Source organism: Neovison vison, chromosome 5 (assembly GCF_020171115.1).
Source record: "Neovison vison isolate M4711 chromosome 5, ASM_NN_V1, whole genome shotgun sequence".
In the NCBI taxonomy this organism is placed as follows: domain Eukaryota; kingdom Metazoa; phylum Chordata; class Mammalia; order Carnivora; family Mustelidae; genus Neogale; species Neogale vison.
Window position 1 is genome coordinate 27,005,837 of NC_058095.1, and position 17,222 is coordinate 27,023,058.

General features: G+C 36.2%; 1 protein-coding gene across 6 annotated transcripts in view; it reads right to left on the reverse strand.

Moving 5' to 3' along the window:
* Positions 1-16,627, reverse strand: part of GOSR1 (golgi SNAP receptor complex member 1) — a 54,422-nt gene extending 37,795 nt beyond the window's left edge. For 4 of the 6 annotated variants that reach the window (XM_044248220.1, XM_044248222.1, XM_044248218.1 and 1 more), the window contains exons 1-6: positions 16,528-16,627; positions 14,031-14,151; positions 9,695-9,782; positions 9,231-9,338; positions 5,180-5,271; positions 1,426-1,500 (exon numbers count right to left, since the gene is read on the reverse strand). In XM_044248220.1, coding sequence (XP_044104155.1) covers positions 1,426-1,500; positions 5,180-5,271; positions 9,231-9,338; positions 9,695-9,782; positions 14,031-14,151; positions 16,528-16,558 — 515 coding nt within the window. In that variant the 5' untranslated portion in view covers positions 16,559-16,627. The remainder of the gene's footprint in view (positions 1-1,425; positions 1,501-5,179; positions 5,272-9,230; positions 9,339-9,694; positions 9,783-14,030; positions 14,152-16,527) is intronic. The other 2 variants (XM_044248221.1, XM_044248219.1) reach the window with 1 other exon arrangement.
* Between the last annotated feature and the right edge of the window lie 595 nt (positions 16,628-17,222).

Genomic DNA, 17,222 nt, shown 5'->3' on the forward strand with positions numbered 1-17,222 from the left:
GTAAAATGGACAATATAAAATTCCTGATGGGTTTTCTTTGAATTATTAAATACAAAACTGCAAATTTTCATACACAATTATAATAAGCAATATGTTTTAAAATACGAAACAAAGGATATTAACTTATATAATCACTCTGGTATACTCTTTGGCAACAAATTATTCTTGAGGTAATTCAACTACTGTATCTCTAATTTTTTAGTATCTTTTTAAGGCAACAGAGAAACACTGATGGACTCTAACCTTTATTTTGTGCTACTTGAGTATCTTATCCTTTAAATTTACTCTGTAACCAAAGAATGTATTAATATAGCTTTGGATGTAATGCAAAATTCTTTCTTTATTTTTTAAGTTTTTATCAAATAGAAAAAAACTACCAAAGCTCGTAGTAACCATAAACTAAACATACTTTAGGAAAGAAACATACTTTAGGAAAGACTGCCCCCTTGTGCCAATCAATAACAGTTAACAGATTAAGAAAGAACACTAAGAACTGTATCTAACACTAGAGGAACCCAGGCTTCTATTTTTTCATTTTTTAAATTAAAAAAAAATTTTTTTAGGAACCCTCCTTTTTTTTCAAATAGTAAATTACATTTCATTTCATTTACAGAGACCTGGAGGCAAAAAGATGGTGTCTGGAAAAAGGTTTTGATTTTTCCATGTTCTGATTACAACACCTTATATACCTAAAGTGATAATCTTTAAAGAAAAATAAATTGAACAGTACACTAAGCTCATACTGACATGACTAATTAATGATATTTAGAAACAATTATCAATATAATTTGTAACATTTATTTATAATGGATACTAGCTGCTCAAGGCCTTAGAGGCTATAGAGGTAAGTGACTTTCTGACCCTTAAGTTCTAAAAGAAAATATTAAGAAACCAGTAGCTTGCAGAGAAAAACATACACAAATAAGGGACAGAATATGGTGGCTTGTTCTAAAACACATATATAGTTCATCCAAGTCTTTAGGAATTTTCTTCTCAATTCTCAGGACATAGCAATTTCTCTGGCTGGCCTATTACTCTTTATAAAGCTTCTCAGCTTATATAAATGGTAACAGGCCATTCAAACATAAGTCATTATCAGCATCTTTATTACATAATCTACAGTAGTGAACAAATATATCAGAAGGATAGACTTGCTAAAGACATGAAACATTAAGGCAGTAAAAGATATAGTACAAGTAACAAGTGATGTGAATGTCAATTTTGGATGGTCGATAGCATAATATCTTTCCTAATTAACAGCTGGAACAGTTACAATTCCACTTCTACCAAACAGGGTCGTTAGAATTAAATGAGTTAGCACTGATAAAGCACTTGCTATAAAAAACACAAAATGTTTGTTATGTCAATAAAGGAATTAGTAAGTATGGGAAACTACACGGTATGTATGTATACAATAATACCTACTTTCGAAGGTGGTCATGTTCTTTCAAAAATAGTTCAGTTCTTCTGTTGTTTACTCCAGACCCACTTTTATATGACCTAGAATAAAACAGAGAAAATGTAAGAACATTTCTGGCAGATACTGCAAAACAGAAGTAACTGACTCTAGTAATATCCAAAGCAGACAAACTGAGCCTCTCCATAATTTTGAATGAGGTTACAATGTTTGATCATTTTCATCTTCCAAAAACAACATACATAATAAATAGATAAATAAAATTGCTTCTCTAATTTAGGGCTAACTTTTTATTTTTTTTCACCAGAATAATCCAATGTTTTAAACAAAAACATTACTTGTCTTTGTCTATTAGTATTTTTGTCTATTATTATATCTTTATTCTTCCAAGTAGACATAAAAGTTTAAACTGATAACTACACAGCCCTTGGGGTAGGAAACTACTGCCATGGAATGTTTTCCTTCACAGTGGTATATGTAGTCTATCAACTAGAGCCTAGAGAGTTAAAATGAAGCTTAAGACCTGCCAATTTTGGCATACTTAAGGATTTCTGTCTTGGTCTGCAGTAAATTTTACACGAAAATGCTTTCTTAACTGCACTGAAGTTTGTAAGAAAATGCTTTCTATCCTTACTATCAACACTTTCATGTTTCTACTCTTTACTCAGGGTAACAAGAAGAAAAATAAAAAATTGAAGAAACTGCACATACACTAGAGTAAGACAAAAGAGGGTCATGCTGATAAAACTGAACCATTGGCTAAGAGGCAGTGCTCATTTGCAAAGCACAGAAGGAAAGAAAATCTCAGGGAGAGCAGCATGAGATAACCAAGGACAAGCACGACTCCCAAGACAGATGATATACTTTTTTTTTTTTTTTTAATAAAAGATTTTTTTTTTGACACAGAGAGAGAGAGATCACAAGCAGGCAAAGAGGCAGGCAGAGAGAGAGGGTGAATCAGGCTTCCCACTGAGCAGAGAGCCTGATGCGGGGTTCAATCCCAGGACCCCGAGATCATGACCTGAGCCGAAGGCAGATGCTTAACCCACTGAGCCACCCACGTGCCCCAGATGATTTACTTTTATTAAGATAATTTTTTTTTTTTTTTTTAGGGCTCCTGGGTGGCTCAGTGGGTTAAGCCTCTGCCTTTGGCTCAGGTCATGATCCTGGGGTCCTGGGATCGAGTCCCATGTTGGGCTCTCTGCTCAGCAGGGAGCCTGCTTCCCCCTCTCTGCCTGCCTGCCTCTGCCTGCTTGTGATCTCTCTCTGTCAAATAAATAAATAAAATGAAAAAAAAAAAAAAAGATTTTATTTTAAGCAATGGCCACACCCAACATGGGGCTTGACATCACAACTCCAAGATCAAGAGTCGTGCACTCCTCTGACTGAACCAGGCAGGCATCCTGAAAACAGGTGATCTAGATTGAAATCTATACTCCCATCATTAACTAGCCAGTTAACCTTAGACAAGTCTCGTAATACCCAGTTTTTATAAAATGGTACTAATAATTTCTATCTGTACCAAAAGATTATATGAAGCCAGAAAAGAGATAATACATGGAAAAGTAGTGTACAATTGCAAAGAACTTTAAAATGTTAGTTATTACTACTATATCTCATCTCACTAATCTTATTCTGCTTTGTATTATATTAATTTGAATATATCTTACTCCCCTCTAGCACCTAGATTATAAAGTTTTTTTTTTCTTTTTTAAAGATTTTACTTATTTATTTGACAGAGAAAGATCACAAGTAGGCAGAGAGGCAGGCAGAGAGAGAGAGGGAAGCAGGCTCCCTGCTGAGCAGAGAGCCCAATGCAGGGCTCAATTCCAGAACCCTGAGATCATGACCCAAGCCGAAGGCTTAACCCACTGAGCCACCCAGGCGCCCTGTAGCACCTAGATTATAAACTCCTGTAGGGCTAAGTTGGTCTTTTCATTTCAAGCTTCTACTGTAACTGATCTAGAGTCTTACTCATGGCTGTTAATCAGGAAATAGTTTAATGAATGGATGAAACCTGTTTCTTTTATTTTTATTTTTTTTAAAGATTTTATTTATTTATTTGACAGAGAGAGATCACAAGTAGACAGAGAGGCAGGCAGAAAGAGAGGAGGAAGCAGGCTCCCTGCTGAGCAGAGAGCCCGATGCGGGGCTCGATCCCAGGACCCTGAGATCATGACCTGAGCCGAAGGCAGCGGCTTAACCCACTGAGCCACCCAGGCGCCCCGAAACCTGTTTCTTTTATGACTGTTTTTCAGAAAGCAAGTTATTACAGTGGACTATATTCTAACAATTCCCACAAATTTGGGGGTAACAAAATGCCAGTATAGGCTGTCCCCTATACTGGTTCTCAATGTATACCTTAAAATACATACATAAATAGTCTGCACAGATATTAAACAAAAGACTTACATGTTCCTGAGAACTAAAAATATTACAAAATATCTAATTATGGCAAAATTTTTTTTAGTCCTTCATGTTTCACTAAGTACATAAGACTAAACGTTAAATAAATAGAACAATAAAAACTAATTTACCAAGATAATTTTTTGGGGAAGGAACATAACTTTGATGGCTGGATAATCCTTGATTAGTTTTGAGCAAAAATTTTGAATGCAGTGAATATGAAATTATTTCTTTTGCAAAAGTCTTACTGTTGTAACAAAATAGAAGTTTTCTAGGAAAATGTTTCTAAGAGTACCCATGACACATATCAGTTTATGATACGGTAATGTGTATCATAGCGATGTTTATGAAACACAGTAATTACTTATGAAACATAAGTATCATAAATTTATCATAAGTGAGACAATGATAGGCATCATTAGATGGTCCAAAAATGAAAGTCTTCAGTTTTAATTAGATGCCCAATGGATTTAACTTCTTGTGTTCAGTTGTGAAAAATGCTTTTTTTTTTTTTAAGATTTTATTTATTTATTTGAAAGACAGAGAGAGAGAGAGAGGGAATCGGGGAAGAAGAAGAGGGACAAGCTGACTCTGTGCTGAGCACGGAGCCCAACAGGAGCTCCAACCCACAACCCGAGACGTGACCTGAGCTGAAATCAAGAGCTGGACGCTCAAATGACTGAGCCACTCAGGTGTCCCATGAAAAAAAATTTACATGTCCATATGAAACATCAGAATGCATTATTGAAGGTGAAGTAAAGGGATGAAGAACAAATTTTTAGAATTATGGATTGAGATTAGCATAAAAACACTGGAAGTTCTTAAATAATTTGACGTACACTATTAAGTCTAAATAAGACCTGGAAAGCACAATATTTCAAATTCCAGAGAAATAAAGATTACTTTAAATATATTATATATATATGTTACCTAAAAAATTACTCCATATATATAAAACTGTTAAGAAAGAGGGTAGGGGGGTAGCTGGTAAATCAGAAAGAGAAACACAGAGAGCTTCAGTTATTGGCAATATCATTATTAAGGTGGGTGGTAGGAGATCAGAGAAAAACTCAGAAGATAGCATCTAAGCTGGATTCTGAATTAATACAGTAGAGTCAAGGTTGACAGGAGCCAACGATAAAATGAGGAGAAGCTAGAGAAGACCAGCAAAGTGGATTAGATTCAGCAATGTTTAAAGAACAGTGAAATGAGAATTAGAGAATTCTCTACAAAATGAGAATCAGAAACCCTGAAATCTAAATCATGGTTCTGCTACTCAATTTACAGTTAATCATGATATGGTCTAAGTCTAAATCTGAGTAAACATCCTACAAAATAACATAAAAGATAACTTACTCAATATCCTTTCGTACTGATCCCATGAGATTCTCCCTTTCCCGTATTGCCATAAAGTTTGCTTTGGTTTTATGGAATTCATGTGTATAATCCTGCAATAAATCAACATCCAATCTCAACATAAGTTCATGTTTTCCTCTTACTGAACGATTAGATATTGTCATCATATTATAAATTTCTGTCAGGAAAACTGCTATTTAAGAATCAAACAGTCAAGAAGTAAAAATAACATTATAATCCCTTTCCCCAAGAGTGACCAGCTTCTTTCAAACGAAAACAATTCAGTGTTAGGGTAATAGACCACTAAATCACTATCCTTTGTATCTTCTAGTACTTTGTCTTATGGGACAGAATTATTAAAAAAAAAAATAAGATAAAATGATTCCAAATAGTCTAGGATAAAACTTGAGGGGCTCTCTCTACTTATTAGTGTATACCCAATGGGGCTTATTTTCAAATTTCATCTTTTTGGAATTCCCAGAGAAATTTAATTCCTAAACCAGTCAAAAGAAGAACAGAACCAAAAGAATTGTAAAGAAAAAGTAATCTTCAAATATTTCCCTTTCTTTTTCTACTACCATACTTTTAAGAGATTAAGTATTTATTACTTTTTAAAATTCAGAGAGGTGTATAGAGAAGATAAAAATCATAATCCTATCTCCCAGAAAGCCCTTACTGCCCCTTTAAACACGAAATATAAATGAACATGGAGAGAATACTAAAAGTGCACCAAAAGGGACAAAAACAAAAACCACCCTGCTCTACAGCTCATAACTCCCTTCACTTTCTTTTATTTTCTTTCAGGAACTGTGTTTCTGTATGTACAAACTTCCTATTATTTCTTTGATTTATGCTAAAGAAATCAAACTACAGCTGATCCTTGAAAAAGATTTGAAATGCAAAGGTCCACAAATATGTGGATTTTTCTTACAGTACAGTTCTGCAAATACATTTTCCTTATAATTTTTTTTAAGATTTTTTGTTTGACAGAGAGAAACACAGCAAGAAATGGAACACAAGCAGGGGGAGTGGGAAGGGGAGAAGCAGGCTTCCCGCTGAGCAGGGAGCCCAATGTGGGGCTCGATCCCAGGACCCTGAGATCATGACATGAGCCAAAGGCATACGCTTAATGACTGAGCCACCCAGGCGCCCCTCTTTTTAATTTTTAGGTAACATTTTTCTCTACCTTACTTTATCGTAAGAATACAGTATGTAATATGTATAACATACAAAATATGTGTTAACCAACTGTTTATGCGAGGCTTTAGTCAGTTGTAGGCTATTAGTACTTAAGTTTTTAGGAGTCAAAGTTATATGCAAATTTTCAACTGCACAGGAGTGGAGAGGCAGGGTGTCAGCACGCCTAATCCTCACATTGTTCAAGGGTCAGCTGTACTTTGCTATATACCTTCTTTTCAGTAGTTCATAAGGTATCAAGCAATCTTTTCATATTAACAAACAGAAATCTACATTCTTTTTAACAGCTGTATAGAATTCTATCTTATGACTGTCATAGTTTTGTCAATTCCCTACCAGTAAACATTTTAGTTATTTTGTTGTTTTTTAAAAAATGCTGTTTAAAAAATAAACATTGTTGTATATATATTTTACTGACTCTTTCTCTTTTTAAAGTGTGTTTGAAGAGTAAATGCCTAACAGATGAAGTGGATCAAAGAATCTTACATTTAAATTTTGATAGTGCTAAACTGCCTTCTAAAAAGACGACCAATTTATGTTCCCAGCAACATAGTGAATGAGGGCCCATTTTTCTATTGTCTTGTAATGTGCTAGAGATATTTCAATAGTTGCTATTCTGACAGGTGAAAAATCCTACCTCATTTTGATTAGTATATTTTCCTTTTGGCATGTGGATGAACATCTTTTTATGGTTTTGGTCATTTTCTATAAGCAGCCAGTTCATATCCTTTGACCATTTTCTTATTAGGTTATCTTTTTATCTCTATTATTTCTCTGTACATTAAGCAAATCAGACATTTGTTATAGTTTTTCTGCTATTAAGTATTGTTTAGAAATGTATAATTTTTAAAAAAAGATTTTATTTATTTGACAGAGAGAGACCAAGCTGGGGGAGAGGGAGAAGCAGGCTCCCCAGTGAGCAAAGAGCCTGACGTGGGCCTCAACCCCAGGACCCTGGGATCATGACCAAAGCCAAGGGCAGATGATTAATTGAGCCACCCTGGCTCCCCTAGAAAGGTGTAATTTCTAATGTATAATTTTACTTATGCTTTATTTTGAACTTCTATAGTTTCTTTTTCTACATATAAATTTTTGTCCATTTGGAATTCTGGATGTGAGGACTGAGACAGAAATTCAAGTTTGTTCCTCCTGGTCTCTCCCTCTTCCCCCTCCCCTGCAACCACCACCAGCCACATAATTAGCCAATTATTACAGGCCTACTTAATTTATGATACTCTGTTTCCCAATGATCTAAAATACCACCTTTAGGGCACCTCAGTGGTGCCTTCGGCTCAGGTGGGATTGAGGCCCACATCCAGTACTCTGCTCACTGGGGGGCCTGCTTCTCTCTCTGCTGTTCCCCCTGCTTATACTCTCTCTCTGTCTCTCTGTGCCAAATGAATGAATGAATGAATGAATAAATAAATAAATAAATAACATCTTTAAAAAAAAAAAAAAAAACTTAAAAAAATAATAAATAAAGTAAGATAGCACCTTTATCAGAAACTTAATTTCCATGTGAACTCTGTTCTGTTCTATTGGTATATTTTTTTCCTCCAGAATCAAACTGTCTTAATTCTTCCACCTTCTTAACAGGTTTTAATATTTGGTAGAATTAGGTATCCTTTACTACTTATCTTCCTTTTCACATTTTTTTTTTCTTGGTTACACTCGTATGTCTGTGATTCCAAATAAACTTTGATGTCATTTTGTTAATTAAAAAAGAAAAAGAAACAAAAACCTCTTTTTCTATTTGGAAGACACTCAATTCATAAGTTGGCTTAGAGAGAAATCTTCCAAAGGCAGAGTAATTCCTTCCCGTACTTATATCTTTTATTTTCCTTGTAAAGCTTTATACATGCAGGTGCTGTTCATTATTATTAAATTTATACACAAGGATTTCAGTGTCTTCCATTCTATTTTCTCTCAGGTTACTGGTTATATGTAAGGAAACTTGCTTTAATATATTAATTTCAAAATCTATCATTTTATTAAATTTGTTTCTAATTTTTTCAGTTGTTTTTCTTGGTTGTGTTAGATAAGTAATTTTTCACTGCTACATAATAAAAGTTTTGCCTCTTTCTTGTCACTATTTAGATCTTGTTTATTTATATCTCTGTCTGACTGCACCATCAAGAACTTCCAAAACAATAATAAACATCTGTGGTGATTGGGAATATCTTTATCTTGTTTCTTTCTTCAGAGGGAATGCTTTCAGTGCTTTATTATTAAGCATCAGGCTAGCTTTAACATCAGATACACATTTTTGCCTTAAGTAAATAAAGTATCCTCCTATTCCTATTTTTATAAGTGTTTTTAAAATTAGAAATGATTGCTGAATTTTTCCAATATTAAAAACACTTGTCTTCCTATTTGTACTACTTCCTATTTAACACATTTGTATGTAAATCTGAGAGTTTATTTCCTTTTGTTGACACACTTTTAATATTTTCTCAAACAGACTAAATATAGTAAATTACCTCCCTTCCAGTTCATCTTCAAAGCCTGATGAAAGTACACTCTAAACCATGGTATTTGGCCTATGCATGACCATTAGCTACTTCACTGTTACTGGGAGCTAGCAAGGTCTCCCACAATAGAAGTATATTTACCTAGTGATGAATATTATTCATTTTTACCAGGCAAAAGCAAGAGCTATCAGATATTTTCAGAATTTTATCATACCAAGAGAAAAAAAAGTAAAACAAGACAAATTTCTACAGCAAAGTATTTATTGTCCCAGAAGAGTCTTCCCTTTATTCTCTTAAATACATTTATACGTATTCTATTCAGGGATTTAAAAAAACATCAACAACACTACAACAACTTAAAAATCTCAAACCCAATACATTACCTGCAAAATATCTCTATGTCTCTGTAAGGTATGCATCAGTGCAGCATTCAAAGATGGGACACCTGCACTGTTGGTATATTCTGCCATTTTATCATTTACTCCCGTAAGCTAAAAAGAAAAAAAAGAAAACAAATAAAAATATTTTAAAAAGCACTATAGATAACAGTAAATTATTTGCCTATATGCTTGTTTAGCTAAGAGCAAAGCAAACAAAAAAACCACCTCAAAACCAAAGACAGAGAAGGATTCAGTACTTCCCCCCAAGTAGTCCATAAGGCCTAAAATAATACCCATAAGACCTGAGAATGGCTATAATCAAAATTCAAGGGGCCTGGACAGGCACTTATCTTGGATGAAAGGGTGATTTCTATAAACATGTCTGTGTTAATATAATCTAGTACCATATCTAACAAGTGATTAACACAGTTGACTAACAAAATAGCCATTTAACAGAAAGTACTTACCCTTGCCAAAAGCTGTTCAATCTCAATTGCCATTGTTTCAAACATTCTGTCTTGGCTTGATCCATTTAAAAGGGGTGTTGTGTCAGAGCTAAAGAGAAGTTCCATTAAAGAGAATCCATTACTCAAACCTAATTCTTTATAAACATACTTAAAATGATAAGGTACTCTTAAAGAGGTCAAGTGGAACCCCCGAGATGTTCTCTGTTTAACTACAGTTTTATGAAGTTTTCCTATAAAGATCACACACATTCTAATTATTATAGTCAGTATAAAATAAAATTTTTTTTTGTGGGGGTGTTGGGTTGTTGTGGTGGTGCAGGCAGTGAAGAGGCAAAGGGAGGGAGAGAATCGTAAGCAGGCTCTACGCCCAGTAGAGGGCCTGACGCAGGGCTCCATCTCAAGAGTTGGATGCTTAACTGACTGAGCCACTCAAGCACACCACAGTATAAAATATAATTGTATAGAAGATTTTTTTAAACTTTAATAATGTAAAGACCTTTTTAAACCTTAATAATGTAAAGAAATTTCCCAAATGAAAGTAACTTACACAATGGCAGTGCCCAATTAAATGCTAAATCTAAAAGAGCAAATTATGTGGAACAAAACCATAGAATTAAGTAGTACTACATATAAAAGGAGGCATAAAAGGTATTACAGAGTATTTTATGGGATCTGTGAGGAATAATCTTTTAATTTTTATTCCAAAGCAATAATGGCTCCTCAAATTAAGTTTGCTCTTCTTTCCTCAACTCTTAACCAAAGAGAAATAACACTGAGATTTACATAAGCTAGATTGGGTACCTAGTTATTAAGTAATCAGGAACTGACTTTAAGTCTAATACAGATAACCATGTCCAGCAGAGAAGTTTCAGTGCCAACTCTCTACATTTCCACCTATATTATACAACTGTTTCAGGTTTTGTTTTGTTTTTTAAATATTTTATTTATTTATTTGACAGATATCACAAGTAGGCAGAGAGGCAGGCAGAGAGAGAGGAGGAAGCGGGCTCCCCACAGAGCAGAGAGCCGGACGTGGGGCTCAATCCCAGGACCCTGGGATCATGACCCGAGCCGAAGGCAGAGGCTTTAACCACTGAGCCACCCAGGCGCCCCTGTTTTGTTTTGTTTTTAACAAAGATGTCAACTGTTTTCTAATATGAACAGTCAGTCAAAAATCTAACTTTTTGCAAATGAAACTTACGTTTGAAAGATTCAAATCCTAAAACCAGACGTCCAGAAAATTTCTCTTGCCTCTTCTGAAAAACCACTAACCTTCATTCTCTCCCCAAATGGTATGCATTATCATGTGAGCAACTTAAGAGAGATCTCAGTTATACGGGACACAGGTAAGTATGCGGACAATGACAATGCTCTTCAATCTTACTGAAGACTTTGTCCTGCCCTGTGACAGTGCTTGGGTGTGGTGAATGAAGAGAGATTAAATCATCAGTTTAACATCAAAAAAACACTTTAGCTACTATTTCCCTTCTCCAGGTACAATTCCACAGCAATAGTAATGGGCAATGAAATAACCAAAAAGTGACTAATAAAAAGGATTTTTACTTTTAAGATGTTTAACTAGGTCCAAATTTTTATTGCTTCTTAAAACATGTCAATTTACTTGCCTTAAAATATATCCAAATATCTAGTTCTTTATATGTCAAAGTCAACCCAAAGTTCTGTGGTTATGTATTATAGTGCGCCCAGGCAAAAATGCCTTAAATACTACTAATACAGATCCTCCCCTACCAGATACATGAAAAAAACATTGGGCCAACGAATATGAGCTCCATGAAGAGGGAAACTGCCTGTTCACAGATATATGGCAAGCACCTAGAATAGTAGTACCTGGCACATGGTAGATACTCATTAAATGAGTACAGAGATGAGGAGTATAGAGTGAGGAGAGTATAGAGTATATGAGAATGAGTATAGAGTGAGGAGACAATCTCTATATTCACTATTCTTAGAGTATAGGGGTCCACAGAAAAGGTAAAAAACTCCCTTCTCCACAATACTACGATTCAGTTAAACTGAATTTATTTTATAGATATGTGATGATCCATAGACCATCAAGTTCTCAAAATACAGAAAGTAAAAAAAAGTTACTCCTAGATGAAAAATTGTGGTCATTACTGAGATTCTTCATTATGACATGCTTTCAATCTGGACAATAACAAAACACTTAGAATACACACTGGATCTTGATCCTCATGGCCTGAGGCTTCTTACTAAAGAAGAGTTGGGCTACAGGAATCTAAAAACTCAGTCTCAATCTGTTGTAGAATTCCTTAAGAAATGTTTTCAAGATAGTTTTCCCTTTAAAAAGGTCATAAAAGTATAAGTTCATGAAGCACATTAAACACAGAAAAAGCATCATGCAACTGTGTCTCCTGACAATTAATTCAGTTTCAAAATTGTATGCTCACTGGCATAGTCAAATAGGAGACTTAAATTCAGGAAAAATGCTTTCCAGTGATAAAATTAAGTTTATACATGCAAAAGAACCTTCTTCATTTTCTTTGCTTGCTAAATAAAGGCAAGTCCAAAACAATGTACTACAGTCAAAGCTTTATGACATGCTGGCAGCTTACTTTTAGGTCCTATAGACAATATGTTGGCCTTGCTATCTTTAATTCTTTAATAATATGCGCTTTTGGCTATGGTATTGAAATGAGTCTTTTGTTGGAATGTTCACAGAAAGGTTTAGCGTACAGGCTCTGGAGATAGAAATACCTGGGTTTAAACCCATGCTCAATTTTTATTGTTTTATTATTATTAGCTGGAAAAAAAAATCCCACCCATTGCCAATCTTCAAAAAAGTATGTGAAAGAAAGGATAACAACTAACTGTGCAACCAGCAATTCCACTGCTAGATATACAATATTTTTATATGTAAAAATGTTCCTAGCAGTCTTCACATAAAAGGCTTAAAATATATTACCTGATACCTGAGGAACACTGTGTCAGCTATCAAAATTATTATTAATTAGCAAAAATTAGAAACAATGTCCATCTACAGACTATAATACACAACTATATGATCACAGTATGATACTATATGCAGCAAATGAATATACCACAGTTAAATGTATCCAAAGCTTAATCACAAAGATAATGTTAAACAAAAAGCGAGTTGCAAAACTACAGAAAGATACCATAAATTGTTTAGGAAGCAAACATATGTAGTAAAAACATGGAGACTATGCGGAGGCAGAAAATGGGATACTGGTAACTGATATCAACTGAACTGATAATGATTATTTCTTGAAGAGGGAGATAGGCACATGAAGATCCTTTATTCTTTATACCTAAGTGTCTTAAATATTTCCTAATTTTTTTTTTTAAACAAGTAGATGGCCTAAAGTGAGCATAAGATTCAAAGATAAGATTACATTTTCCAGGTGTTCAATATAATAGTATTCTGATTTCTCAAAAATTGTAGATTTTTTGTATTGTAAATACAAATAGGAGAGTGATAATGAATGTTCAGGAGACATTAAAAAAGAGGAACCTGAACATGCCATCCAGGAGGAGAAACAAACTATTAAGGACACCAGGAAGGAATATAGTAAGGAGGAAACTCCTCCTCATCCTCTCAAAAAAAAAAAAAAAAAACCCCTCAAATTAAAAATAGCTTGGATGGGGCACCTGGGTGGCTTAGTGGGTTAAAGCCTCTGCCTTCAGCTTGGGTCATGATCCCAGAGTCCTGGGATCGAGCGCCGCATCGCGTCGGGCTCTCTGCTCATCAGGGAGCCTGCTTCCTCCTCTCTCTGCCTGCCTCTCTGCCTACTTGTGATCTCTGCGAATAAATAAATAAAATCTTAAAAAAAAATAGCTTGGATGATTAACAGTGAGGATACACACTGCATTAGATTCATTCTAAAACACCAGACTAGCAGTATGTATACTTTACATCTGGGTAGTTTCTCAGATCCAGTCAGCAACCAGGAGATATAAGAAATAGAATGTGAGATATAAGAAATACAATAAGAAATATAAAGAAATACAAAATACAAATCATATCTCTTACATTGGCTTAACTAGAAAAAGAATGAGAAACTCATTCTTAAGTCTTAGTATTTTCCTCTTAATACCATCACAACCTTTGCCTGAGGATCCCAAATGAATGTAAGTCTGAAGAATTTTTTTTTTTTTAAGTCTGAAGAATTAAGAAGAATTTTTATAAATCTCTAAAATAAAATCAGTAACAAAAAAATAAAATACGAAAAATTCACCAATAGACCAAGTTACAGAGTTATATATTTCAGTTTATTTTTTAATGCTTTTAAAACATTCTATGGTTTAAGGCATAAGAGACAGAATCTGGTAGTACCTATACCTGTCGCGTCTTCCATCTCGGGCACTGCTGTGACTGTAACTTGTACATAGTTTACTGAAGGAAACTAGTTTCAGGTCGAGTTCATTTTCCAGCTGTCGAGCCTGTTTCCTGAGATCTTTAACAAAATTTGAAAAGTAAATAACTAAACACAAAGAGTCCGTCAGCAGACATAAAAATTACAAAACTATTCTGAATAAACCATGAAAATAATCATATATTGATCTAGATTCCTCATAAAGAAAAGTGTTAAAAGGAGACAGCCAAAGACTTACCCAGAAAGGGAAACTGTCTCTTACTTAAACTTCAGATGGGTCAGGAAGGGGAGAAATAGTGGGAGGTAGAAAACTTCACCTGCATTCCAAAGATAGCTAGACAACAAATGTTCTAAATCTCTGAAATTATTTCTGTAACAATGTCTACAATTTTGTAATTTGGGGGGAAAAAGGAGAGAATACAAATCATAAAGAAACTGCGTATGGTTTATAACAGGCATTGTAACAACTTATCAACTAATTTCATAAAAAAGAAACCATCACTGTTTTTGACAGAGATTGTCCTATCTCTTTATATTCCAAAGCTTATGAAATTCTAAGTAGAATGACTTAGTAGCTGAAGCTTAAAGAAAAAGTAATCAACAAAGGATTAAAATTTGGACTTTCAATAAGTTTACTGAAAGAAATTTAGAGATACTTAAGTTAATAAAGAACTGTGTGACTAACAAGGTCAAATATAAGTATGATAAAATAAGGGCCTAAGTTTTAAAAGAACAGAAGCAAACAGAAACACTGCTATAGTAGTTTGGCCTAGTGGTTGAGGGAGAGAAGCCCCAAGCCAGAAACCTACATCCAGATGTGAGTATTCTCATTCAAGGTAAAGTGGCTTTCAAAATAAAAGGGCTGAAATTTAGAAAGGAATATTGTAAGGATCTCATCTTTCAGGAATAAGGGTTACAAAACATTATTTTAATATATTTATTAGCAACCAGAAGTAAGAAGCACTGTAATATAGTGGAGCATATTTTGCCAGAAATGACCAAGTCTCAGAATCTTCTCTCACCCTAATGTTCTAAGATTCTGAGAACTGACTCTGAGATTTATTGAAAATCTACTTACGAACCTCCACTATTTAAAAAAGATTTATTTATTTGAGAGAGTGCGTGCGCGCGCACCAGGGGACTGGGCCAAGGGAGAGGGACAGAAATCCTCCAGCTGACTCCCCACTGAGCTCCCCTCCTGACATAGGGCTGGATTCCAGGACCCTACCTTCAGGGTTTAGTAACCATGAGCTTAAAGCACAGAATAAGTTGTCAATAATAAGATGCTAGAATTACCACAGCACAGCGCTTCAAAAAACTACAGCCTAATCACTAGTATTAAAAATACTAAGAGCCACGTGTACATAATTTTAAAATATTTTCTATCTAGTATACATTTCAAATACGCATTTAAATGCATGTTTTAAACTATAATTATGGTTCTCTCTAACGAGTAACTGTCTTTCTTAATAGAAAACATCAACTAAAAGCATTCTGAAAGTAGGCCCGAGGTACATACATACAAGCAAGTATGGATGAACTCAGAATTAAGCTCTTAGACCAAGGGGCTGTTAGTGACAATTCTGTCACTTGTGGTTTCCCAGAGGCTTGGAGAGTAGTTGCTATCTTAATAAAGCAAAGACACAACTGAAAGAAAAAGATGGGCATTCTCTGATCCGTGGTCGTTATCATGGTCCAGGAGTGAGTTTTACATGAGCGCACTTTATCGGAACGTATTTTCAGTAATTAAATAAACGTACTCGTCAAATCACAAGGCAGTTCTTTTGGCAGAAGAGGGACAGCAAATGCAATCATTGCAATTCACACTGGTTCTCTCAACTTTCTCTTTTTTAACAAAACTCATCTCACAGCAGAGTTTGGTAAAGTTATTTCCTCCGCCTTCAAACGGGACTCGACACCCAATCCTTGAAGTCCCAGCCTGAAGCTGCCAGGGGGACCGAGTAGGAGACACTTCGTTCATACAACTTCTCTCGAGGGACCGGACTGACAAGTTCCTTCTTTCCCTCATCCTGCTCAACTGTCCAACAGTGACCTCAACTCTTAAAACGCTGAGTCTTCCAGCCTCCTGGGCTCGGAATATTCTCGTTCAAAACTCGTCTCCTCTCAGAGTTCGTGCCCCAACCCCCTGCGTCCAAGTTCGCTTAGCTCCTCAACCCAGTCCTCCTCCAGTGACTCAGGACCCTCTTCCACTTCATCGCCGCTCACCTCTCTCCGCCCAACCCCTGCTGCAGGTCTCGCTGCCTCTCGGGTCAGCCCCCTGCCCCAGACCCTTCGGTCTCTTCAGCCCCCAGGCCCGGGGCTCCGACTGTACGTGCCCCACCCGCCGGCGCGGCCGCTCCGGAGGCGAGGCTCTTTCCTCTGCCGCCTCCCCCAAGACCCGTCCCCACCCAGCCCTTCTGCCTCTCGGCGAGACCCATACGGAAGCCTCGCCCTCACCTTCCCAGTAATTGCTGGTTCCTGCAGCCATCTTTGTTGTCCAACGTCAGTCGGGATAGAAGAGTAGAGGCGATGCGAACCAGAGAATTACCTCCGCACCTTCTTCCGCCCCGGCGCCAGGGCCGATGGGATACGTAAGCTTCCACAGACACCGCCACCTGGCGGTCAATTCATCACCTTACAGCTTTTGAGCAGTGGGGCTGAAAACTAGTTTTAACCCCTGACACTACCTGAATTATGTGCCCTTCTGGTGCTCATATCCTCTCTCGGCGCCCCAAACCCGCATCATCGCCCTCAATCGGCTAATCCCCTCTCTCAGCAGGGGCCTGCCTGGCTGAGAAGAAAGTCATCGTCAGACGCAAGTCCCTATTCCCCTTTCCTTTTCTCAATGTCTGTCTTTAGCCAACCTGAGGCTCTTTTCTTTCCAACACCAACCATTTCATCTTAAAGTGTGTGCTAACTGCTTCCACGCACCTCATCCTGCCCCCCTCAAACTGTTAGAATCCGCCGTCCAAAGCCACCCATATAGATACATAAATTGTCACAGTCGGCTTGTGCCCACATTTTACCAGTTCCAGTGAAATGTAGAAAAGTTACCTCTTGTAAAGGTGTTTAAATCATACCTGTCCCTTTACCCATTTCCATTTAGAACTGTCTTTAAGAGTTCCTCTACATTCATTGAGAACCACATCAGG